At 57.3% G+C, this 23,664-nt stretch overlaps 1 protein-coding gene across 3 annotated transcripts in view; it reads left to right on the top strand.

The window, feature by feature from the left end:
- PRKCZ (protein kinase C zeta) overlaps positions 1-23,664 on the top strand; it is a 94,972-nt gene that overhangs the window by 51,953 nt on the left and 19,355 nt on the right. For 2 of the 3 annotated variants that reach the window (XM_047724349.1, XM_047724350.1), the window contains 5 exons: positions 11,325-11,410; positions 15,873-16,004; positions 17,004-17,082; positions 18,186-18,235; positions 20,766-20,954. In XM_047724349.1, the coding sequence (XP_047580305.1) occupies positions 11,325-11,410; positions 15,873-16,004; positions 17,004-17,082; positions 18,186-18,235; positions 20,766-20,954 (536 nt within the window). Of the gene's footprint in view, positions 1-11,324; positions 11,411-15,872; positions 16,005-16,755; positions 16,862-17,003; positions 17,083-18,185; positions 18,236-20,765; positions 20,955-23,664 lie in introns of those variants that run through there. The other variant, XM_047724351.1, reaches the window with a different exon arrangement.

Here is a 23,664-nt window from a genome sequence, read left to right as displayed (position 1 = left end):
CAGACAGAGGGAGAAGCAGGCTCCCCACCGAGCAAGGAGCTCAGCGTGGGGCTCCATCCCAGGACCCCAAGATCATGACGTGAGCCGAAGTCAGAAGCTTAACCCACTGAGCCACCCAGGCGCCCCTAAACCATTTTCTTTTTAAAGATTTTATTTATTTATTTGACAGAGAGAGATCACAAGTAGACAGGCAGGCAGAGAGAGAGAGAGAGAGAGAGGGAAGCAGGCTCTCTGCCGAGCAGAGAGCCCGATGCGGGACTTGATCCCAGGACCCTGAGATCATGACCTGAGCCGAAGGCAGCGGCTTAACCCACTGAGCCACCCAGGCGCCCCCTAAACCATTTTTAATAGCTATAGATATTATCAAATTATTAGGGATTTATCTCTTTTTTTTTCTCTTTTTCTTATTTTGTTATTTTTTCATCATGTGTTTTGTGCTGTATTAATACTGCTTTAGGGTCATGATATCTGCTTTTTGGATCGATGCTGTTACCATCATGAGAGGTTGCTATTTAAGATGGAAAATATCTTTAGCCTGGGAGTCTCCTTTGTGTGTACATATGTTGGGGAGCAGGAAAACTTAGTGTTTATGTGTCAATCTTTTCCTTACAACTGTTCTGTGTCAGATTTTGCAAATGAATCGTACTAGCAGAAGTTAGTTGTTTTTAGTGTACTCTAGACAGTCCATGTCTTTTAACCGAAGCGTTTAGTCCATTTATATTCAACATCATACTGGTATGTTACAGTTTAAATCTGCTATCTTTTTTTTTTTTTAAGATTTTATTATTTATTTGACAGACAGAGATCACAAGCAGGCAGAGAGGCAGGCAGAGAGAGAGGAGGAAGCAGGCTCCCCGCTGAGCAGAGAGCCCGATGTGGGGCTTGAACCCAGGACCCTGGGATCATGACCCAAGCCGAAGGCAGAAGCTTTTATCCACTGAGCCACCCAGACGCCCCTAAATCTGCTATCTTAATAATCATTTTACATCAACCCATCTGTTTCCTTTTGGCCTTCCTTTCTTGGCTACTTTTGATGTAGTCAAGTGTTACTCCACTTACGCCCCTCCATTAGCTTTGTTAAATAATACTTTAAAAAATATTTTGTAAATACTCTGGCTGCCTTAGAAATTATGAAACACATTCTTGGAACGTACCTTAAATATTTGTACTATTTTCCAGGTAAGACAAGGACCTTACAACACTTCAGTTACATGTAACCTCTGTCTGTCTTTATGGTGTTGTTGTTGTATGTGAACGTCACATGTATTTTGAACCTCACAAGTCATCATTAATATTGTTTTTAGGAGCAGCTGGGTGGCTCAGTAGGGGAGCATCCCACTCTGGGTTTTGGCTCAGGTCATGATCTCAGGGTCAGAAGTTCATGTCCCATGTCCGGTTCTGCGCTCATAGGGAGTCAGCTTGAAGACTCTCCCTCTCCCTCTGAGCCCCTCCTCCCCCCACCCCTCTGCCCCTCTTACTCTCTCCCCCCTCAAAATAAATAAATGAATCTTTAAAAAAAAAAATACTGTTTTAAACGGTACCCATTCCGATTTACCTGTTCATTTAACCTTCTAATGTGCTGCTTTTCTTCCTGCATGATCGTGCTAATGTCTGAGGCCATTTTTCTTCTGTCCAAAATACTTCCTTTAGTATTTCTCGTTGGCATAGATTTGCTGACAATGAATTGGGTTTTGTTTGTGTGAAAATGTCTTTATTTTGTGTTCTTTTTTTTTTTTTTAAGATTTTATTTATTTATTTGTCAGAGAGAGAGAGGGAGAGCGAGCGAGCACAGGCAGACAGAGTGGCAGGCAGAGGCAGAGGGAGAAGCAGGCTCCCCGATGAGCAAGGAGCCCGATGTGGGACTCGATCCCAGGACGCTGGGATCATGACCTGAGCCGAAGGCAGCTGCCTAACCAACTGAGCCACCCAGGCGCCCCATTGTGTTCATTTTTGAGGGCTGATTTTCACCGGGTACACAGATGTAGGCCATAAGCATTGTTCTTTTAGCATTTCTGGTACGTTGTTTTCTGGCTGTTGTGATTTCTGTCGGAAAGTCACCTGTTGATCTTGTTGCCACGAAGGTAATGCTCGCGCGCACTCTCTCCTCTTTCTGGCTGCTTTTAAAATGGTCTTTGTTCTTCTATTTCAGCAGCCCTGTGAAAGAGAGGGAGGTATTATTGAATTTATCCCAACTGAGGTTTGTAGAGCTTTTTTGGTGTAGGGCATAATGTCTTCTGTCTTTTTGGAAAATGTCCATCAGTGTCTTTTCAACTACTGCCCTGTTCACTCTGCCTGCTTCCCCAGGACTCCATACCCACATCTTCTCGCCATACCCATATGTCTCTTATGCTCTTTTCTTTTCTTTTTTCCACGTTGGTTTTCTTTACCGTCTGTGCTTCAATCTGGGTATTTTCTACTGAGGTGTCTTGTTTGGTCTAATCTGCTTTTAAATCCTTCTCCTGAATTACTGGTTTCAATTACTTTGTTTGTTTGTTTTGTTTTAAATTTCTGAAGTCCTAGGATATTTGGAGCCTCTCTTATTTTCTGTAGGTCTAGTTCAATGGCGAAATCTTCTCATCTTGCTTTTGAAAAACATTTAGATATCTGAGTCGCCGGAGTCTGTCTGTATTGACTCTTCAGGACGCTTCTCTCTCTCGGCCCACCTGGTAATTTTTGATGCAATATCAGATACTGTGTTTGAAAAACTGTAGGCATTCCGAATGATATTTTTCTCTTGAGAGGATTTAATTTTATTCTGGCAGATGGAATGTGGACAGATTACCTTGATTCAGCTCAAGTTGGTCCATTTCCCGTTTTCCTTGAATGTCTTTCAGTAATCTCAACCTGGAAGGTCTGGGGGCTTCCAGGACCCAAATCTCCAGCTGTTGTCTCCCGAGCACCATGAGTCAGCCAAAATCTCTACCTGGGCTGGCTTTTGTTTTGTTTTGTTTTGTTTTTCACTTAGCAGCTGCTTTCTGCTTGGCTTCTTGGCCTCTTTCCTTGAATTTGTGTGTGCTCAGGGTTCAGCTGATGCCTCAACAGACTGACTCCCCCATAGCTTCCTTTTCTCGGGAGTCTTGAGAGATCCTCACAGGCAGGGGCGACAGGGGCCTGGAGGCCAGAGCATCAGCCCAAAGGGGACTGTCCTCCAGCCTTAAGATCTCATAGGATTTGCCTGGCCAAGCTGTGGCCTCTCTTGGGACCCGTCCCCTTTCCTTCTTGTGTCTCCCTTTTGGAATGGGCTTGGCCATCCTAGGCCTGTCCCAACATTGTATTTTGGAAGCTCATATCTTGTTTGGGCTCACAGGTTCACAGCTGGACTGGAATCCTGTCTCTAGGTGAAGGTTGCCTGATTGAGATCAGAATGTGCACGTCAGAGCTGATGCTAGAAGGAGTTAAGACTTTGGGGGCTGTTGAGATGGAATGAGTGTGTTTTGCATGTGAGAAGGACTTGAATTTGGGGGAGGCAGCCGGGGGCAGAGTGTTACATGGACTGAATGTTGTCCCTCAGAACCAGAACTAACTGCAAATAGGACAGTGTTTGGAATGAGGCCTTGGGGAGGGGATGGTTGAGGTCAGAGGGCGGGGCCCTCAGATGGGGTCACTGCCCTTATAAGGGCCAGTGGGCTGTCTCAGCCCGGGACACAGAGTGAGAAGGCCACCTTCACGCCAGGAAGAGTCCTCTCAGCAGGACCGGCCCCAGCCTCCAGACGGTGAGAACTCACTTTGAGTGTGTGTCCCCAGTCCCTGGTGGTATCGGTATTGTCACAGCGTCCGGGCTGACCAAGACCTCCTTAGGCCTTGGTTGGCCTGGATGTCCTGGGCCCCGGTTTCTGTCTCCAGACGGGTGCCCACGAGCTGCCTGCGGGTCTTGCTCTCCGTTTGCAACCCTCCCCAGAACTCATACCACAGCCTGAGGACACAAGGTGGGCCTGGTGACACATCCCTCCCCTCCCGCGTCTGTCGGCATTGCTCGCACATTTGCTTGCTGTTTTCCTGCTGTTGTGGTTCGTTCTTGGAGACGGAATTAGACTGAGGCCCCTCGGCTCCTGGTGCCAGCCCACGTCTTCAGGGCCCAGCTCCCCATCCAAGCTGCCGCTTCCCAGGGCGCCAGGTGGTTCTGGTGCCCTCGTCGCCGAGGCTCTGCACTCCCTGCCCAGGCGCTGGCCTTGGTCGTGAGAGAGGCCCGGGTCCTGCTGCAGCGCTGGGCGCTGAGCAGCAACTAGCGCTTTTCCTTCTAAGTGAGTCTTTGGAGGAAATCCTCCCCGTAGAAAGGAGTCGCGTTCAGTGTGAATTTATTTATAGTAGGTTACTCGGAAGTTGGTGCCCATTTTTCCACAGAAGCTTTGTGAAATATTGGTTAGCCGTTTCATTAAAACTTGATTTGGACCATGAAAAGTTAAGGTATCTGTGATAAAATGATTAGAAGTTTGGACTGTTGGGGGCGCTGGGGAGGGTGGGGGTGGGGCGGGGTTCAGTTGGTGAAGCCTCTGCCTTCGGCTCAGGTCGTGATCCCAGGGTCCTAGGAGGAGCCCCGCGTCGGGCTCCCTGCTCCATGGGAGTCTGCTTCTCCCTCTGCCTGCCACTCCCCCCGTGCTTGTGCTATCTCTCTCTCTCTGATAAATAAATAAATAAAAGCTTAAAAAAAGGAAAAAGAAAGTTGAACTGTTAAATCCCTCCCCCTTAAAACTAACCTCGTAGGACTGGTGTTCTTAAGGGGTGCTGACAGCATTTGGTGAGGGAGGGGCAGCTCTGAGGAGCCCCTGGGAGGGCCGCTACCCTCTCCCTGGGCAGGCAGCGCCGTGGTGCTGGGTGACTGCTCCGGTGGGTTCTGTGTGCACGGCGCCACCAGCCCCTCCCAGCCGCGGCTCCGGTCGGGGGCTCTGTAGGCGAGCAGCTCTCATTTTAAAAAGTCAGCGGCCGGATCCCCAGGCACGTGCCGGCCCACGCCTGCTCGCCGCACCAGGTTTCTTAGCGCGGGAATCAGACATCGGCTTCCAAAGCAGGGGACCTGTGTTTATGCAGGCCCTCCCGCGGGCTGTCCGCGCCTGTCTGTCCTCCATGGGGCCTTTTCCTCTCGAGGGAGAAGTGGCATCCCATCCCCTTCCCCACCCACTGACCGCGTCCTCCACGGCGTGTCAGCTCCCCCCCACCGTGGCATCCTGGCTCCCCCCGGTCTGCCGTTGTGGCCTCGCGGAGCGCGTGCCCCATGCCCACCCTGGCTGCTGGGGAAGGGGCCAGCGGGAAGCCCTGAAGGGGATGCGGAGCCTCAAGGACCATGTCCCCGCCGCTGGCATGGGGGCATCGCGCTAGGAGACGCGTGGCAGGGTGGCTGCACGCTGGGCCTGGAGAGATGGGAGCCGAGTGCCGTCCCCGTTCCCCTCGGTGGAGAGGCTCACCATTGCGTGGTCTCCACAGTCCCAGCTGTAATCCACAGTGTGCCCGCAGGTCAGCCCCAGGATTTAGCCCGGAGCCTGGGCTACCTCGCCGCTGCTGGGTGGCCGTGCGGGCAGGCACGGCAGACCGCGGGGGCCACAGCAGACGGGCCACGTGCCCTGAGGGAGGCCCCCACAGAGCGTGTCTGGAGAGGCGGGCTTGTGTTCGGGGACGTCCCTCCGTGGCACCTGCTCGTTGCGGGCCTGGGACGGGAGCCACGGCTGGGTCCCCTCAGGGACTCAGGGACGGCGTGTTCGTCCACACTCTCCATTGTCCTCTGGAGCCTCCCAGCCAGGGTGCCCACCGGGCTTCTCCACAGCTCCAGGTCCCTCCCCGGCAGCCAGACTGAGGTCGGGACCCCACCCAAACCCCAGCCTGCTGGTCCTAGGAGGTCACGTGGCAGTGCGTCCTAGGAGCCCGTGGGTGGAATGTGCATTTGGCGAGAACAGGGGTCCTGGGGCACGTGTTCTCTGAACCCCAGCCCCGGCGGGCGATGTGACACAGCTGGGCCCTGCAGGAGCACCAGCCACCACCTTTCTGCCCCGGCATGCACGTCTCTGCACAGTCCTGGAGGACCGAGGGACCGGGATGTCTTAGCCGTCCTAGCCCTGGCAATGTGTCCTTTGTCTTACTGTTTCGTGTCAGATACTTGCCCAGAATGAGCCAGGCTGAGCCTTGTACTGAGGAGAGCCGCTCAGAGAGCCGGCGGTCCCTGCCCCCGGGGCCACAGAGTCCAGTCAGAGCTGCCATCCGGCAGGCAGGGAGAAAGCTGGTAGGCGGCGACACCCCCTCTGCCCTGGGCCCCTGCTCTCGGCCGCACTCCACTTCCCACCCTTTGGCCCGAAGCCACCTCACCAGCTCCTTGCCCCCGCTTGGGGCCGTGTCACTCAGCGGGTCACCCCCCCCCCGGGGTGGGCGGCATGGGACAGTCCCCATGCACTGCGCCCCGACGTGTGCCGCATCCGGGCAGCACTACCCCGGGCGGGGCTCTGCGGCCGTCCTCGCGGCGTGGCACGGGGCTGTGCTGCTTACCCTGGCCCGTGGCCTGTGGCCTGTAGCCCGTGAACAGCGAGAGGCTTTGCCGGCCATGCTGCCCTGCCCCGGAACTCGGGCACAGCCCACGCTCGTCCCCGTGTCTGCGGGCCGCGGGGTTTCTTCACCCTGTCGCTCCACAATCTCTTCTTGTCAGAGCCCTCAAGACGCGGCATTGCCATAGAAACTGAGCTCGTTAAAATTCCCTGCGGCCTCCTAATTATAGAATTTCAAAGACAAGCGAAGAGCTTCTTCCAAGGGTTGGAGTTGATGCTGGGGGGGGAGGGGGGAAAGCAGCCCACGCGCCCCGGGCGCTGCTGCGAGCTGCCCGGCCTTCGCCGTGGTGCCCAGGCCAGAGCGCGGGCGCCCGGGAAGGCCCCTGGCGGCACACGGACCTCAGAGCGCGGCCTTGACCGCACAGCCGAGGCTGAACCTCAGACCCGACGGGACTCTGGGCAGCTGCCTTGTGCCGCAGGCAGGGCCCTGACCGCCCCCCATGGAGGCCTTTCCTGCCCACCCGACCTGTGTGGGAGGCCCCTTTCCTGCGGGTGCTGAAATCAGCGGGCAAGAAGGGGGCGCGGTGGGGCGCGTGGGAGCACGGTGGGGGCGCACGGGGGCGCACGGGGGCGCGGTGGGGGCGCGGTGGGGCGCAGTGGGGGCGCAGAGCCAGCGCGGTTCCCAGAGCACCCGCCCCTGCTGCACACGCGTGCTCTCTGAGGACATGTGTTCTTTTTTTCCCCCATTTACACGGCGGTTGTCACTTCAAATCAGGAATAGGGGCTGTGACTTTCCAGGCAGAAACCAAGAATCTGCGAACGTGACAGTTGTTGGAGCTGGTGGCCCATAAGGCGGATGGCCCTGGCCTGCCAGGGCAGAGGATGGCGGGCCCCCGCTGATCTCAGGAAGGCCGAGTGGGTCCCATCCCACTGCATCCAGCCCTGCACTTAGGGAACCTTCTAGTAAACAGTCCGACGTTCAAAAGTTTGGGGGGTTTGGTGGCTGCCATGGTGGGAATGTGGGTTTTTCAGGAAAGGTGCTCAGTTAATTCAGAAGTTAAGGAGGTGAGGGGCGCCTGGAGGGCTCAGTCGGTGAAGCTTCTGCCTTCGGCTCAGGTCGTGATCTTGGGGTCCTGGGAAGGAGCCCCTCAGCAGGGAGCCTGCTTCTTCCTCTCCCTGTGCCTGCTGCTCCCCCTGCTTGTGCTCTCTCACTCTCAAATAAATAAATAAAATTTAAAAAAAAAATTAGGGAGGTGGTAATCCCAATCCAGTCTTGAGAGAAACAGCAGGCAGACCCCAGGAGGGGGGCACTCGACCCAGCGTCTGACCCGCTCTCCTCAGTGTCAGCAGGGTCATTCAGCCAGGGACGTGGGGAAACGGCCACCACCAAAAGGGGCCTGGGCAAATGGGGCAAAGGGCTTTGTGGGGCTCTGGGGGGCATCTGGGCCTGAACAAGGGCGGCAGGGAGATGCTAAGGAAGTCCGAGTAGAGTATGTGCGCAGTCATGGCCACACGTCAGTATTGCTCCACGAGTCGTAACAAATGTGCCGCATGCCCATGGGAGGACGCGGGCCGTGCACGCTGTGGGCTCCCGTGCCCTCGCCGCAATGTTCCCAAAGTCTGGAAGTGTCCTGAGCCATGAAGTGTATGGGGGCTGCCGGCTCCGGCTGGAGTTTAGGGAACAGCCGTGGTGTTCATCTCCGTCTTGACAATACATCAGCGGAAGTCAGGTGTCGCAGGAGGGAAGCTGTGGGCAAGAGACGTGGGATCTCTCTGTAGTGTCTTTGAACTTTCTGTAAATCTGAAATAAATAAATTGCATGTGTGTGTATTACACATAGATATTTTATAAGTGAAGGTTGTCCCGCTGCCCCTTGTGGTTCTTTGTGACTCCAACAGCTGCTTTCCAGGCAGTGGCCTGGCATGGATCGAACACCCCAGGAGGGAGCGACGCTCCCTGCCCTTGCCCGAGGCCATGCCAAGACCGTGGTGCCTTGCCGGGGTCTGCAAAGCCAGGGGCTTTGCAAACGGCATCCTGTCTCTGCGTAGTGTGGGGATAAAGGTAAACACCATCTTAGAGACCTCGTATCAGTCGGGGGTGTCCAGAGAAAGAACCAGTAGGCTGTGTGTATAGAGGAAAGAGCTCTGTGGTAAGGAGCCAGCCCATACAGTTAGGGAGATGGGCAGATCCAAAATCTGAGGACGGGTCAGCAGTCTGCAGACCCAAGAAGAGCCCGAGCTTCAGTTCAAGTTGAAAGTCTGGCCGCCGCAGGCAGAGTTCCCTCCTACTCGGGGATGCCGGTCATTCGCTCTAGTCAGGCCTTCAGCTGATTGGATGAGGCCCACCTATGTCACGGAGGCCAGTCTGCCTCACTCCAGGTCCACTGGTTTAAATGTCAGGCCCCTCCGGAGATGCCCCTGGGGCTCCTGAGTGGCTCTGGTGCTTGAGTATCTGACTCTTGATCTCAGCTGAGGTCTTGATCTGGGGGTTGTGAGTTCAGGCTTTGCAATGAGCTCTGCACGGGTGTGGAGACTACTTAAAAAACAAACAGATAAAAACAAAGCAAAAGAGACACCCTCCCGGAAACATCCAGAACAGCCCTTGGCTGCCCGTCTGGGCTCCGCGGCCCAGCCCTGCTGACACAGAGTGAACCCCCACATCGACCGCGGCAGCCACACACGTTTCCTCGAAGCCACACTCCACCGACAGCCGGGAGGTCACACTTCTGCCTCAGGTGACAGGGCAGGCAGATGGGTGGGCAGGACCCAGCCCCGGGAGTGTTTTTGTGGACCTCCTGGCAACCAGCAGTGACCCCGTGGGCCGCCCATGGGCAGGACCCACAGCAGGGGACAGGGCCTTTCTTTGGCTACTTAGAGCTTTGTTTCATTTTTAAATCTGATGCACTTTATTTAAAATTGAATTCACCTGCTCCCGGGGGTGTCCCCCCTGCTTCAACCCCCCCCAAAACGGTTCAAATGAGTCCTTAAAGAAGATGTGTCAGAGGGAGACCTCCAGAATCACTTGTGGCCACCCTGTTGCTGCCTGGGCCCCTCCCACGGCTTTTGCAGTTTTACCTGTTTCCATCTAGCGCGGCTGTGGGGCACCTGCGAGGCGTGTCACTCGCGAACCTACAGAGCACAGGGTAGCGGACAGGTGTGGCCCTGCGGCCAGTGGGATAGAGCCTCACCAGCGCCCGCCCACCCGGGGTGCCCCCAGAGGCCACACCATCCCGAACCTGGCACTGGTCTAACACTTCCTAGAACACCTGCACCTCCTCAGACAGTGAGTCCCCCTCCAGTGCTCTGGGCCTGCGGGGCCGCATGCAGCCCTGGGTCTTGTCCCCTCGGTGCTCCCCCTCGTACCCTGGGCCTCTGCTAGGGCATCCTTGTGCTTCTTACTTTGGGCGGCTCTAACAGGTTGGAAGGCTGTCTGGTCGGGGGGCTATGTAGGTTTCTGTGTGGTGTGTGCGCTGGGTACACGAAAACCAGCGTGTTGGCACCAGGGTGTCCCCAGCGGGCCAGCTTAGCTCCCCCTGTGTCTCTCTGTCCCTCCGTCTGTGTCTGTCACTCAGTGGCTTCTCTCTGCAGGACGGCTGGGGGTTGTGAATGCCACATGCAGGGAGGGTCAGGGGCATGCCTGGGGATGTGGGGACGGTCAGTCCTGTGGACATCAGCATGGACCTGCCCCCCCCACCAGCCTTCCCCCAGATCAAGCCAGGTAGGCTGGAAGGGCTGGATATGGCAGGACACACCGATCATCTGGACAAAGGCCCTGGGCATCACCAGGGACTCCTTAGAGCTGAGGGTTGAGGGTGGTCCTGGTGTCCTGTGGCGCCCAGGTGTGAACTTGCAGGTGGCAGAGCAGGAGGTGAAGGCTGGTGCCACCTCCTCCCACGTGTCCCTGCTCACGTCTCGGTGCTGCCTGAGAGTCTGTGGCTGGAAACCTCTGAGGAGTCCTGGGCAATGTGTGGGCCTCTGCCAGCCCCCCAGCTGCCCACCGCTGGGGGCTTCTGCCACAGAGGAATCCAGACATCTTGTTTCTCACTCAGTCTCCCGTTTAAAGGGAGGGAAGCGGGCTCTCCGGTGGCTGTGACCTGATTTCAGCAGGGTCCAGCCAGAGCTGGTGATTTGCTTGTTTTAAAAACATTTCGTTGGTCTCCACATTGGTGTGCATTCGTGGCACTTCCACAACTCGTGAAAGTGGCTTTCAGTGTGGGACTTTGTAAAAGCACAAAGCAGCTCGTTGTGTCCTGAGTATTTTGTTTGTACTGGTGTTTGCTTCAGAGTATTTGGAAGGAGCAAAGTTACGAGCATGTTTGGGGAAGAACGAAACCGACGGTTCTAGTTAAATGTGTAATTCCAGCTTTTTTGGTTAGCGGCGTCCTTCTTACAAATTTGGATTCTGGAACACCGTTTTTGAAAGTGACACGCTTGGTAACCTTGGACTCAGCGTAAGGGCTTGGTGTGTCTGCCTCACCTCTGCCCCGAGAGCTGTCGGGCGGGGGTCTCTCGTGTGCGGGTGGACAGGACGCCTGGCTGCACGTCAGGCTGACCGTGGACTCCGCGTGGCAGCTGCAGCCCTCCGTGGATGGTGAGGCACAGGCTCGCAGCCCGTGTGCACCGCACCCCGTGTGGAAAGGGGGCCTGGTTTCCAGGCCCAGAGGGAAGGAGGGTGGAAAGGAAAACAGGGAGGCGGGCTTGGAAGTGCACTGGCCTCCGATGACGTCCCAGCTGGACCCTCACGGGGGCTGCCCGGCTGCTGTCCCTGCTCCAGGGCGGCCATCCCCACGGGTACCTCGGGTGGGGTGGGGCTGGCAGACTGCTGGACTGTTTCCTTACTCCTCTCTCTTGTCCCCCCCAGAATCCATCTACCGCCGCGGAGCCAGAAGATGGAGGAAGCTGTACCGCGCCAACGGCCATCTCTTCCAGGCCAAGCGCTTTAACAGGGTGAGTGCCACCCCTCGGCCCCCAGCTCCTGGGCTGTCACCGCCCGGCCTGCACTGCCCTCACCAGCGAAGAGAAAGGTGGGGACACTTGCTGCTGAGAGTGCCACGCAAGCCCGTTCCAGAAGCACCGGGCCTTTTCTGCACGTGGTGGCTGCCTGGCAAGTGTGGGGGGGTGTCTTCGTGTTGCTCTGCTGGCCCGGGTCGGGCCGCCCCTGCGTGGGGCGTGGGAGCTTCAAGGTCCTAGCTTGCTTGTGGTCAAACGTGGGTCTGCAGATTTGACCGATGACGCTGGCGTGCACGTTGTGCATCTCCTGTGAGCCCTGGGACCCCGACCACCCCACGTCTGCCACACACATGGCTCCCGGCCTGTGCTTTCCATCCTTTCTCTTCAGGATGCGCTTCTGTTCTCTAGAAGTGACGCAATTCAGGTGGCTTTGGGATCGTCCCACTTCACAGTGGAAGGGGAGGTGCCTACAGGGGCCTCACTGGCCAAGGACTTTCGTGTCCCAGGGCGGCCAGTGCAAAGCCCCGCAGACCTGGGACAGAAGTTCCTTCTCTCCCCATTCTGGAGCCAGAGGCCCAAAACCAAGGTGTACACAGGGCTGTGCTCCTTCAGTGGCCCTAGAAAGTGTCCTTCCTGCTGCTGCAGCCTCACGTCTGCTCTGTCCTCCCGTGGCCTCTGCTCTCTCCAAGGACAACAGGCATGCTTAGGGCCTGCCAGTCCACTGGGACTTCATTTTAATGGTACATCTACGAAAATTCTTTTTCCAAATGAGGTCACATTTGGGGGTCCCAAGGGGACACGAATTCGAGGGACACCATTCAGCCTACTCCTGTAGCCAAGCACATGTGCCCCTGAGGGCCTTTGCACGTGCTGAGACTCTGTCCCGCCCACCCTCCCCCATCCTCCACGTGCTCAGAGCTCATGCCGCACCTGACTCCATCTGGGTCAGTCAGTCATCCCTGCAGCCCTTTCCCTGGGGCCCCCGTTCCCATGTGCACCGGGTGTTCCTCACAGCTCTGTGCCTGCTGTCTCCCCACCAGACGCAGTGCTCTGGGCGCAGAGACTCTGAACACAGATTTGTTGTCTGTTGTAACTACTGCCTAGAGGAGAGTCAGCTAGGGGAGATCTAGGGGCACAGTGTTAGGGACCAAGAAAGCATGGGGCGTGTCTGTGAGGAATGAGAAGGAACCCAGATGGGTGGCAGGAGAACACGGGGTCCAGGGAGTATCAGATGCCTTGGGGAGGTCAGGCGTCACCAAGCAAGAACGTATGAGAGGACCCTGAGTGCCAGGTGCTGCTGGGGGTGGGGACAGAGTGGGGAGCATGGGTAGTGTCCCATCTCTGGGAGGACCAACAGGGTGTGGATGGGAGATGCTGTGGTGAGCCAACCAGAAGGACAAGCCCTGGCTGCTGACAGTGTGTAGAGACGGAAACATCCCAACCCCCAGGGTGCGAGGCACCTGCTGCCCTCACCCTGCATTTTACCAGACAGCTCTGTGGCCAGTGGCTTCTCTTTCTGCCCATCTGGGCACTGGGGTCGTTCTGGACAGAGAGGGGTCTCAGCCAGATGGGACTGGCCATCCTTCGGGATGTCAGACAGAAGGTTCTTGGAGGCCGGTGCCCCCCCCATGCCCCCGCATGTTGACTTTCAGTGAAATGCTGTTTCCTTCATTACGACTGACTCACTGGTCCAAGATGAAGCCACCCACCCAGCAAGACAGGCGGGGCCCGGGCAGCCCAGAGGGGCCGGGCTTCCCCCACTCCACAGATTTTAGGAGAAAAACATTTCTCTGGTTGCAGGATGCAGACCCTCACACTCCTTCCCTCCTGCCCTTCCCTTCCTGCCCCCTCCCCCAAATCCTTGAGAATAGGCTTTCCTCCCCATGGAGGAGCGGGGACTGACAGGAGTGCCCCTACTCCCCCACTCTCACCCTGTTACGGTCAGCTGTCCTCGGAGCAGCCCAAGTGGGTTTTTACAGACATGGGGAGGCTGAGAAGGGAGCCAGTCCAAAGACCCTCGACTCGTAGACTATTTAGTTGTTCGCAGGACGAGGGGCGACTGCGATGATTCCCCCCGATTGCCCTTGGTTCGGAGTCCCCTGTCTTGGCCAGACACTAGAGGCCGGGTCTGCCCCGTTCCCCATGTTAATCACAGGGTTGTGCATTTCCCCTCCACTGGTCACTTGAAAGGATGTTTTAAGAGCTGCGCACTTGGTTCTGCAGGACGGGGCGAGACTTAAGGGGGGACAGCCCACAAGAGATCACTTCTCATGTTCTTCCTCAGTGACCCAAGGGCAGAAAGTGAGTTTCCTCGCCTAGATCTTTATCTGGCCTTGACACGACTTTTCTTCTGGAACAGTGAAAAAAAGTTCCACTGGTGAATCTAAGGGAGAGATCCAGTGAGTTTCTGAAGAAGAAATCAAGACCTCCACCCTAGGAAAGGAGGCGACACCAGTGTCATGGATAGGTAGGGCATGAGGGCAAGGTCAGAGCCTGTCCTGGAACCCCAGACCTGCAGCCTAATGAGCCAGCCTAGGAGGGCCCCTCGGGGGCCAGCGGGGCTGCAGGAACCACGCAGGTGAATCGGTAGGACAGGAGTGCTCACCTGACAAGAAACGCAGAGCACAGTGGGGACAGGGCATCCAGCAGGAGCCCGTGGGAACCCTGACCACAGGCTCACACAGAAGAGAGCTCAGTGTGACGGGAAAGGAGGACGCGCGATGGAGAACACGAGCCAAGAACCACGTTGGCAGCACGTGAGGCTTAAAAACGCTTAAAAACCCTGGATTTATTCATCAGGTGAATTTCAGAGTATCGAAGCTTTGGATTTAGGTTCTATTCTGTTTTTTAAGCATCGCACTCCCTGAAGTGTTAACGGTTCAAACACAGGTCTGAGATAAGAGCCTGTGGCAGCCTCATGGGTGCGCGGGTCCCACGTCTCTTCTGCGCCCCTGGTGCGGAGCCCGGGGAGAGCAGGTTGCCGCCTGCCGCCTGGCCCCACTTAGCTGGGGAAGGAGGCCGTGACGCTGTGAGGTCACCCAGGGGCCCACGGGAGCAGCGTCGTGGGCTGGTTACGCGGCGGCGACCATGGGAAGCTGGACGCGTTGGTGTGTCCCACCAGAAAGGTGGATCGTTCCTAACGGCTTGACGAGTGCTTTGACGCAGCCGGACACGCAGGAGGGAACAGGAAGCTCTTCTCCGAGCTTAGGCGTTCGGTGGTTGCCCGACGTGGGCCGCGCTGGGACGAAAGGAGGGTGGCCAGAGCTGCAGGCGTTGGCGGTGCTCCCGTGGCCGGCCCCACCGTCCAGCCCTCACCGCCGTCCGCTGCCCTTCAGCCTGCTCCCCGACAGCCCCGGGGTCTGTGTTTGGCAGCTCGCGGGACGGGTGCTTCATGCAACACGCAAGCCTTGGAATAAGTGCTTTTCTGTCCTGTTTCCAAAGTGGAAAGTAACGGGGGAGGGTGTGTGTTTACTTGATCTTAGCGGACTTGCATTGGGCACCACTGTGTGCTGGGCACCACTGTGTGCTGGGCACTGCCCCAGGCACTGGTCGCTGAAGCTCTGTGTGTGGGGACCGGCCCCCTCAGGCCCTGGTTTCCCCGCTCGCACTTCACGGACGTGGAAGCGGCGTCTCGGTGCCCGTAGCCGTGAGCTCCGGGCACGTGGTCCGTCCACGCCACCGCATCCCACTCCCACGTGCCAAGAGGATTCCATCAGCCGTCGTAAATGAACTCTGCTCAGTACAACTGTGGTTGTTTTCATTGCTCCTCAGGAGTAAGGAGAGGCTCTCTCAAAAGAATGAAATTTGTTAAACCTGCATTTGAGTTACAGCTGGAAAAGAGACGGTCACGGGGGCCCAGCACCACTCACACTACCACCTGCCACGTGTGGCCAGATTTCTGAACACATTCATCCTCCTGCACTTTGTAACAGTCAAAATTTGGGAAAACATCACCGAACAAGCCCTAGTTGCCATTAGCTTCCCATGTTCAGAACCTGGAAGAACAAAGACGAATCACTTAAAAATCTCTAAAAATACCCAAAAAACACCCCAGATAATCACAGACTGCCCCTAGCTGTTCAAAGTAACGACACGTCAGAATGCTGTTGCCATGGTCACCCGAGGCGAATCTGGACATCCCCCACACAGCCTGGCCGGAGCTGCGATCCCCCTCCTGCCCCGCAAGCAGGGGTGCGTCCTTGCCCAAAGGAGGCGTCTCATCAGCCCTGCAAGAGCGGGGTCCCCGCCCCCTCCTTGCAGCCCTCAGCTCCCCCAGCCTTGGGGTGGACCACAGTGGGGGCTCCCGAGGTCAGGCAGAGCCTGTGTCCAGGTGGTCAGCTGACTGGCTGCACCTTGTCCCAGCTCCCGGTCAGGGACAGCGCCACATGGCCTGGTGCTGAGCTGGGTCTCTGGCTTCCGGGGCCACCCCGGCCCTGACAACTGCTGTTCCTGCCCGCAGAGAGCGTACTGTGGCCAGTGCAGTGAGAGGATATGGGGTCTCGCGAGGCAGGGCTACCGCTGCGTCCACTGCCAGCTCCTGGTGCATAAGCGCTGCCACGTGCTCGTCCCGCTGACCTGTAAGAGGCGCATGGTGAGTGTGGCGGCCCCGAGCCCAGGGCCCTGCGGGGGGCGGCCTCAGTGACCCTCAGGCTCCCTCTGTCCGGAAGAGAGCCTGCCACCATGGAGACGAAAGGAGGGGGTGCCTGTGGGTGGCAGAGCCATGACCCGGGCCGGCACCCCAGATGGGGTGAGGCCCCCTTCCCAAGCCCTGGGAGCCCCCTGCACTCTTGGGGTGGGGGGCCTCTTGTGGGGCCTCCAGGGCCCTCTGCTGCGCTAGGGTGAAGGTACAGGGGAGGCTTGTCTGTACCCCAGGCTTGGAGCGGAAGGAAAGCCCCAGGGCGCCCTGAAAGTCAGAGAACGCACCCCCCATGTGTCTCTCACCACCAGCCTGTGAGTGTGCACGTGAAGCACTCTGGCCCTTTGACGTGCTGTTCATTTCTGATGTCTAACCCCGATAGTGCTGTGCACCGGGCAGTGGGGTCCCTCCACAGACCGGTGTGGGGGGAATGCACACTATCTTCCCAATGTCCTTTCAGACGTGGCTGCCGAAAACCAAGAAGGTGCACATACCCTTTGACCCCACAGGTCCGCTTTAGCCTAAGAAATAAGGCCAGCCCCAAGGATGTAAGCCACCAGGAGCTGAGGACTGCCAATGCCCAGAGCTTAGAGTCTGCCAATTGGGGCTGCCTCAGCTGTGACATCAGCCCCCGGGACTCTGTGATGCAGCAGTGGGGGCGGGGCGGACTTCTGAGCATGGTGTGCAGATGCCCCATTCTGTAAAGCACTTGCTGGAAAGATCACAGCTGGAGGCGCTGGGTGGCCGCCCCTGTAGGATCACAGGAGAGCTCCGTGTGGGTCTTCCTGTCTCCAGTGTGGTGAGGACAGCAGGTGCATCGGTGGAATTGGTGTTAGGACGTGGGCTACAATGTGTCTATCAGGGGAGGTGGTGATAGAAAGTGACACAGTGTCTCCAGAGCTACCTCGTTCGTAACACCTACCTGGTCACTCTGTAATGCCCACCCCCTTGCAGGATTCTGTCATGCCTTCCCAAGAACCTGCAGTGGATGACAAGGACGACACGGACCTTCCTTCTGAGGACACCGATGGAAGTAGGGGCTGCTTTCTTCCTGCTGGTGGAGCCCAGGCTCTCTACCCTGGAATTCCTGCGTGCCTCCCCTTCTGACCCCAGATCCTTTCTAGCTCCCACCTGCTCTCCGAGGGTCAATATTGGCAAGCACGGGCCCCTCACTGTGGGGGCGGGGGCGTCTCTAGGGCCTTCCCTCATCCCTGGGCAGAGGTGGCAGTGTGGGGCGGCCTTCCCTGGATGCACACATCTCTGAGAGTGGCTGCCATGGGGGTCCAGGCGGGCGTTCTCCTCGGCACTAACTTTGGAAGTTCTAGAAAGGACTTGCTGTGGCAGCGACTGCAGCCAGGCCCTCCCACGGGTGGGCTGCTGCAGAGGCTGGTCTCCATGGGAAAGCCTGCTATCAAGTTGGTTCTTGAGTTTCTGTGGGATTTTGTGGGGGTTTTGTAGTGGGGGAGAGACTCTTTTTAATGTTGTGCTACTTTTTTTTAATTTGGAGAAAGGTTTTGAATACTGGTTGGACTGATAGCCCAGCTCTGAGCTCCCAAAGTCTAGGCACTAAGAGCCCCTGCCCCCACGTCATAAATCTGCGTTCTGTGCCCTGAGAGCCCTGGAAGGATGAAATGAGGCCACAGAACATAAAGCGTTTAGCGCAACCTCACACAAAGGAGATTTCTAATAAACAACCACCCACACACCCACCCACCCACCTACCTACCCAGCCAGCCCGCCCCCCGTTTACGTATCCACCCACCACCGTCCCCTCATCATCCCTTCATTGCCTCTTCCCCCCACCTGCATACTCCAAGAACATCTGGAAGGCTAGGCACTGAAATCTTGCGGATAGTTACTTCTAGATGATTCGCTGAGAAAACCCATCACAAATGCTGGTTCCCAAGTTCCACCCCCGGAGGTGCAGAGTCAGGAGGTCTGGGTGGGACCCAGGGGCTGCATTTCCTTCGGCCTCTGCGAGTAGGTGTGACTGCGCCAGGATTGCCCCGGCCTCCCCTGGGCCGGGTGTGCACAGGGGCCCGCGGGGGAGGGAGGGGCGGCGGGGAGCCCCCACGTCCCAGGCCGGGCTCCTGACGATGCCTGCGATGTCCTGGTTTTTTTCTTTCTCTTCACTAGTCGCTTACATTTCTTCAACCCGGAAGCATGACATTAAAGAGGACTCTGAGGTGAGTGTATGAAATGGCTCATTAGTGTTTACAGTTTCTTCTTGGAAGTTCATTAGCTCATTTCTGGGGCAATGATGGAGATTTAAATACGGACTAGACAGGTTTGGGAATTGCTGCCCACTATGAGGGCCTGGTCTGCGGACATCTCTGGGGACACACACTGAGGGGCTCAGGGCGGAGTCCCGTGGAGTCTCCAGTATTCGGCGCAGAAGGAACCTCCGCATCGCCAGGCGGACAGAGAGCCAGTGGCTGCGGCAGACGTGGGCGGGGAATCTGCTGTGAGGCTGTGGGGTGGTTGTGCGGATCTCACAGCTGTGCGCTGCAGGGGCGAGAGGGGTCACTGGCCTCTCTGACCTCAGAGTCGTCTTTGGTCAAGCTGGATAATGGCCACACCTTTTTGTGAGGGTGAGCTGAGAGGGCGTGTGTGAACACCTGGCACGCGGGGACCTGTTTTCCACGGCGCCCAGTTGGCTCCTCCCGTGTCAGTACAGGGCGGCTGGGCCCACAGTGGGCTGCACAGGGACCCCAGGCTCGTGTGCTTCGAGAAATGGTGGGAAGGCTGGTTCCTGAGGGGCGGCATCCCTTCCTCCTCTCGCACGGCTGCCGTCGTGGAGAAATTACCCTTTGTCCCGTTCCGGGCAGGGTTGTGGCCAGGTGGGCCAACATGAGACGCACACTGATGGACACACAGCACATTTGCTGGTGACCTGACTCCCCCCGTCCCAAGGTTCACGTGCTTACATTCTCCGCAGCTGTCTTCCGCCTCCTGCCACCGGCGGACAGATGCTCCCACCCCTGGGAGATCGGAAGCTCGCGAGTCTACAGGGTGCTGGCACGCATGGGCGCGGCCCATGGGCAGCCAGGCACCCTGCGGCTTTGGTGGGCGGGCTGTGCAGGACAGTGATGTTGGTCTGTTGGCGGGCAGAGAGGAGAGGGCGTGCGCCAGCCCAGGCCCCAGCTCAGTTCTGCCCGGGGCATGGCCTCTGTGCCTCTCCCGGGGGCTGCCGTCACAGAGCCTCTTAGGATCCAGCCGTGGCTCCATGCTGCTGTGGGTTCCGTCTCCCCTGCACCCTCCGTGCCCAGATGGTGGAGCAGGTCCAGGCCTGGCTCTTGGGCCGCAGTTTTTGTCAAATTTTATTGGCATAAAACCCTTTATTTGTCTGGTGTGTTTTCCGCACATCACTGAGCAGGTCTCTGGTTCTTGGGGGACACTGACCAGCTGTTCCACAACTTCGCTCCATTCTGACCCCATCTGCCTGGAGCTCGCATCAGCCCCCGCAGCTGGAGGGCTCAGGCCACAAGACTGGCACCCTCAGAGGCCACTTACAGGCTCGGTGGTCCCCTGCGCTTCTGACCAGTGAGCTGTGAATCGGGTTCCCATGCCCCTTTCCGTGGGCTTACTGATTTGCTTGAGCAGCTCACAGAGCTCAGAGAAACATTTTACTTACTAGATGACTAGCTTACGATCAGAGGCTCTAACTCGGGAGCTGCCTGCGGTCAGGGTGGGGTAAGCGTGCAGAGCTCCTGTGCCCGTCCAGGCACACCACGTGTCCACCGCCCCACTCTCCAGACCCCGTCCTTCGGGGTTTCTTAGGAGACTTCATAACAGGGGCACGATTGATTAGGTTGTTGGCCACTGGAGAATGGGCTCAGCCCCTCATCCCTCTCCCATCCCTGAAGGAGGTCGGAGGTCGGGGTGAGGCTGGGTTCCAAGCCTCCAGTCACCTGGTTGGTCCCCCGGCAAGGCAAGCGGCCCCCATCTTTAGGTAGCCTGGGGTGTCTCTAAAGTTGTCTCATGAACATAGCAAAAGATACCTTTTCTGCGCTTAGGGAATTCCGAGGGCTTGGGGAACTCTGCTGTGCCAGGAATGGGAGGAAGAGCATGCGTGAGTTCGTGAAATCCCGGGGTCAGGGTCTACGCCTTCGTCTGGGCAAGCCCTCTGCTACCGTTCTGTGGTCTTCCCAGATGTGGACTGAGGTTCCGTTTGGCCTTGAGAGTGCGGCCAGCTCGGGGTGGCGAGTGAGGCACACACAAGTGCTTCCTTGAGTGAAGAAGTCACAGCAGCAGGACTTGGCAGCCTCCGCTCACAAAACCTCAGAACAGCTGCCCCTTTCCTGGACCACAGCTTCTCTAGAGTGACCGGACTTCCCAATTTTTCTACCTGGTCGGTCCGCGTCTGGGATGAGGCAGGAGCACTGTCTGTCCTGAGTTCACAGCCGATAGCCTTGCCAGAAAGGATGATAGGCGAGGAGCTTCTGTTTTCACGGGATCGCCTTTCTCTTTCATTCTGCAGCCCAGGCGTGGGGCTGTGCACGCCTCAGCTGGTGAAGCATTCTGACCCCCGGAGAGCGCTGCTGGGGGGCCTGTGGGAGGCCCCGGGGAACCCCGTACTCACACGGCAGCCTGGGGCTGTGACTGGGGAGCCTGGCATGATGGTGGGGTCGGAGCCTGTGAGCAGAAGCGCCCGCAGGGACTCATCAGCTCCACGGCCAGGAGCCTTTCCTTTCTCACGTCCTCTCTCGTCCTCAGGACCTGCAGCCGGTCATTGATGGGATGGACGGAATCAAAATCTCCCAGGGGCTCGGTCTGCAGGACTTTGACCTGATCAGGGTCATCGGGCGTGGGAGCTACGCCAAGGTCCTGCTGGTGCGGCTGAAGAAGAACGACCAGATGTATGCCATGAAGGTGGTGAAGAAGGAGCTGGTCCATGATGACGAGGTGAGTGCCGACGCCAGCTCACGCATCCTTTCAGGACCTCATCCCGGCCGCCTCTTTCTTGCAATGGGAGTAAAGTGCACGTAGTGAAATGCCCCGTTTTAACCATTTTAAAGTAGACATTTGTGCAGCCCTTCATGTCCAGCGTCTCGCAGTGGGTGTCACGTTCCAAGGTTCATCCCCGTAATAGAAGCACGTGTCAGATCGTCCCTGCTTGCTTTTTTTTTTCTTTTTTTAAGATTTTTATTTATTTGAGACAGAGGGAGTGCTTGAGCATGAGCAGGGCTGGGGACCAGCAGGCAGAGGCAGAAGGAGAAGCAGGCGCCCCACAGAGCAGGAGGCGCCATGTGGGACTCGATCCCAGCACCCCGGGATCATGACCCGAGCTGAAGGCAGGCGCCTAACTGAGCCCCCCAGATGCCCCGGAACCTCATTGCTTTTTATACCTGAATAATACTCCATTTTCTGAGCAGACCACCTTCGGCTCATCTGTTCATCTGTGATAAGAGATGAGGTTGCCCCCACCTTTTGTCGACTGTGAGCTGTGCCCTGGTGAATGTTCACGTGTGGGCGTTTGTTCGAGGTGCCGTCTCCGGTTCTTGGGGGATTGACCTGGGAGTGGAAGTGCTGCCCCAGAGGGGCACTCACACTGCCCTGTGGGAGGAACCAGCAAGCCGTGCCCAGAGGTGCGCGCTTCACGTCCCTGCCAGCCACGCGCGAGGGCCCCAGTTCCGCGCACCCTTTCCCGGACTTGCCATTTTCTGGTTTGTGATTATCGCGGAGGGGCGCGGAGCGGCGCCTCCCTGTGGCTCGATCCCGCATTCCCAGGATGGCTGCTGGTGTTGGGCCTCTCTGTGGGCTTCTTGGGTTCGTGTCTTGGTCTTTCACAGCTGAGTGCAGGGTCTGGGTCTTAGAAGCAGAGGGTTTGGATGCGTGGGGACCAGGAATTGCTGCTGCTTCGGGCCCGTGTAGTACATGAGGTGGCCTGAGCTCTGTGGGCCCAGTGGACCACAGGAGGGCTCCCCAGCCCTGGCCCGGGCTCGTGGTTTGGAGGGAAGAGCTGGGGCTAAACTAGAGCTATTACTTGCCCTAACAGCAGGGTGCATTTGTGCAGTGCACAGACTGCCCAACTGGCCCCTGAGTGCTGAGCTTGTGAGTGAGTGGTGGCACCGGTGCCTCACAGCTGAGGAGACTGAGGCTTAGGAGGAGGTGGCTTGCTCCAGTCTTCACTGCTGGTTAGCAGCACAGCAGGATGATTCCAGACCCCCTTACTGGAACCCTGGCCAGCTGAAAAGTTAGTGGATTGTCTGAAGTCAAGTTCATAGAACTGAAAGAAGCAATTAGGAGAGACTTACTGCTTTGGTTCATTCTTGGCATCTTTAAATCATCCCCTGTGGACCAAGATGTGGGGTGGGACTTGTAGGTGATCTCTCGAGAAAAGTGTGACTCTAGGAGTCAGTGGGAGCTGCGTGTACACACGTGTGTGTGTGTGCCTCTGTGTGTCTGCATGTGTCGCATGCCTGTCTGTGCATCTCTGCGAGACCCTGGTGTCTGTGGTCATGAGTGTGGGCCTTGGACATCAGTGGGGACACTGCAGCGGGCTAGATGTGGCCTGCAGGGGATATGCCCACATACTAACTCCTGGAACCTGTGAATCTGAACTTACTTGGGAATGGGGTCCTTGCAGGTGTGATTAAATGAAGGATCTTGGGGAGATCGTCCTGGATTGTTTGGGTGGGCCGTGAGTCCAGTAACATGTGTCCTTTTAGAGAAAGGCAGAGATCAGACAGACAGACAGAGGGAAGGAAACAGACACACAGACACCAGTGTGCAAAGGGAGGCACAGAAGAGGCAGGTTGTCCTCCCTCGGGGCTCCAGAGGGGGTGTGACCCTGCCGGCACCCGGATTTCAGGCTTCTGGCTCAAGACAGAGGCTGGGGCTGGATGTTTTCAGGCCCTCTGTCGATGGCACTTTGTTGAAACGGCCTCGGGAGTCTGCAGACAGGAAGGAGCAGCTGCCTGTGAGTGGGAGACCCTGGTTTCTTTATTATGTGGGAGGGAAGGCAAGTCTCAGCCTTCTACCAGGGTTTTCACCTGAGCACCTGGGTGACCAGGTCCCTTTGGAGCACAGATGGCCGAGGCTGGTTGGGAGCTCGGTTGAGGGCCTCCTGTGCGGTGCCAGACGCCCTGTGGGGCTACCAACTGGCCATTGCATTAGCTGAGCTCAAGGAGAGGCGGGGCTGGGACCCCTCTGCCTGGATGGCTGGCTCCAAAGCTGGACCACCCGGGGGGTCTTCTGGGGAGTAGAGGAAGCTCTGGACTGAGCCCAAGGAGGATGAACCCCACTGAGAGTTTGCTCATTTGTTTCCAAACACCCTCCGGGGCAGGCAGCACGACGCTGGACACATCTGTTTCCCTCTCGCTTTCTCAACCCTTAGGAGGAGAGGCTCAACTTCATCTAACTCACTTTCTGGATCGGAATGAAATCAGAGCTGTGGAATCTTTGTGCCTCTAAAGGGACTTCACTTTGCAGCTTTCCCCAGATTCCAGCGTGGATTGGGAGAAAGCCCTGTGCTAGAGCTGGTGCTCTAGAGATGGGCATGGGACGTGGGGGAACCTGCTTAAGCATCCATCCTGTTTCCTCCTGTCTTAAGTGGTGATGATACTAGCCCCCCGCAGCTGCCACGGGGAGCACATGAGGCAGTGCATGGAGA

Source organism: Lutra lutra, chromosome 4 (genome assembly GCF_902655055.1).
Source record: "Lutra lutra chromosome 4, mLutLut1.2, whole genome shotgun sequence".
Classification (NCBI taxonomy): Eukaryota; Metazoa; Chordata; class Mammalia; order Carnivora; family Mustelidae; genus Lutra; species Lutra lutra.
Note: the sequence above shows the minus strand (reverse complement) of the source record. Positions and strands in the feature narration are given on the sequence as shown.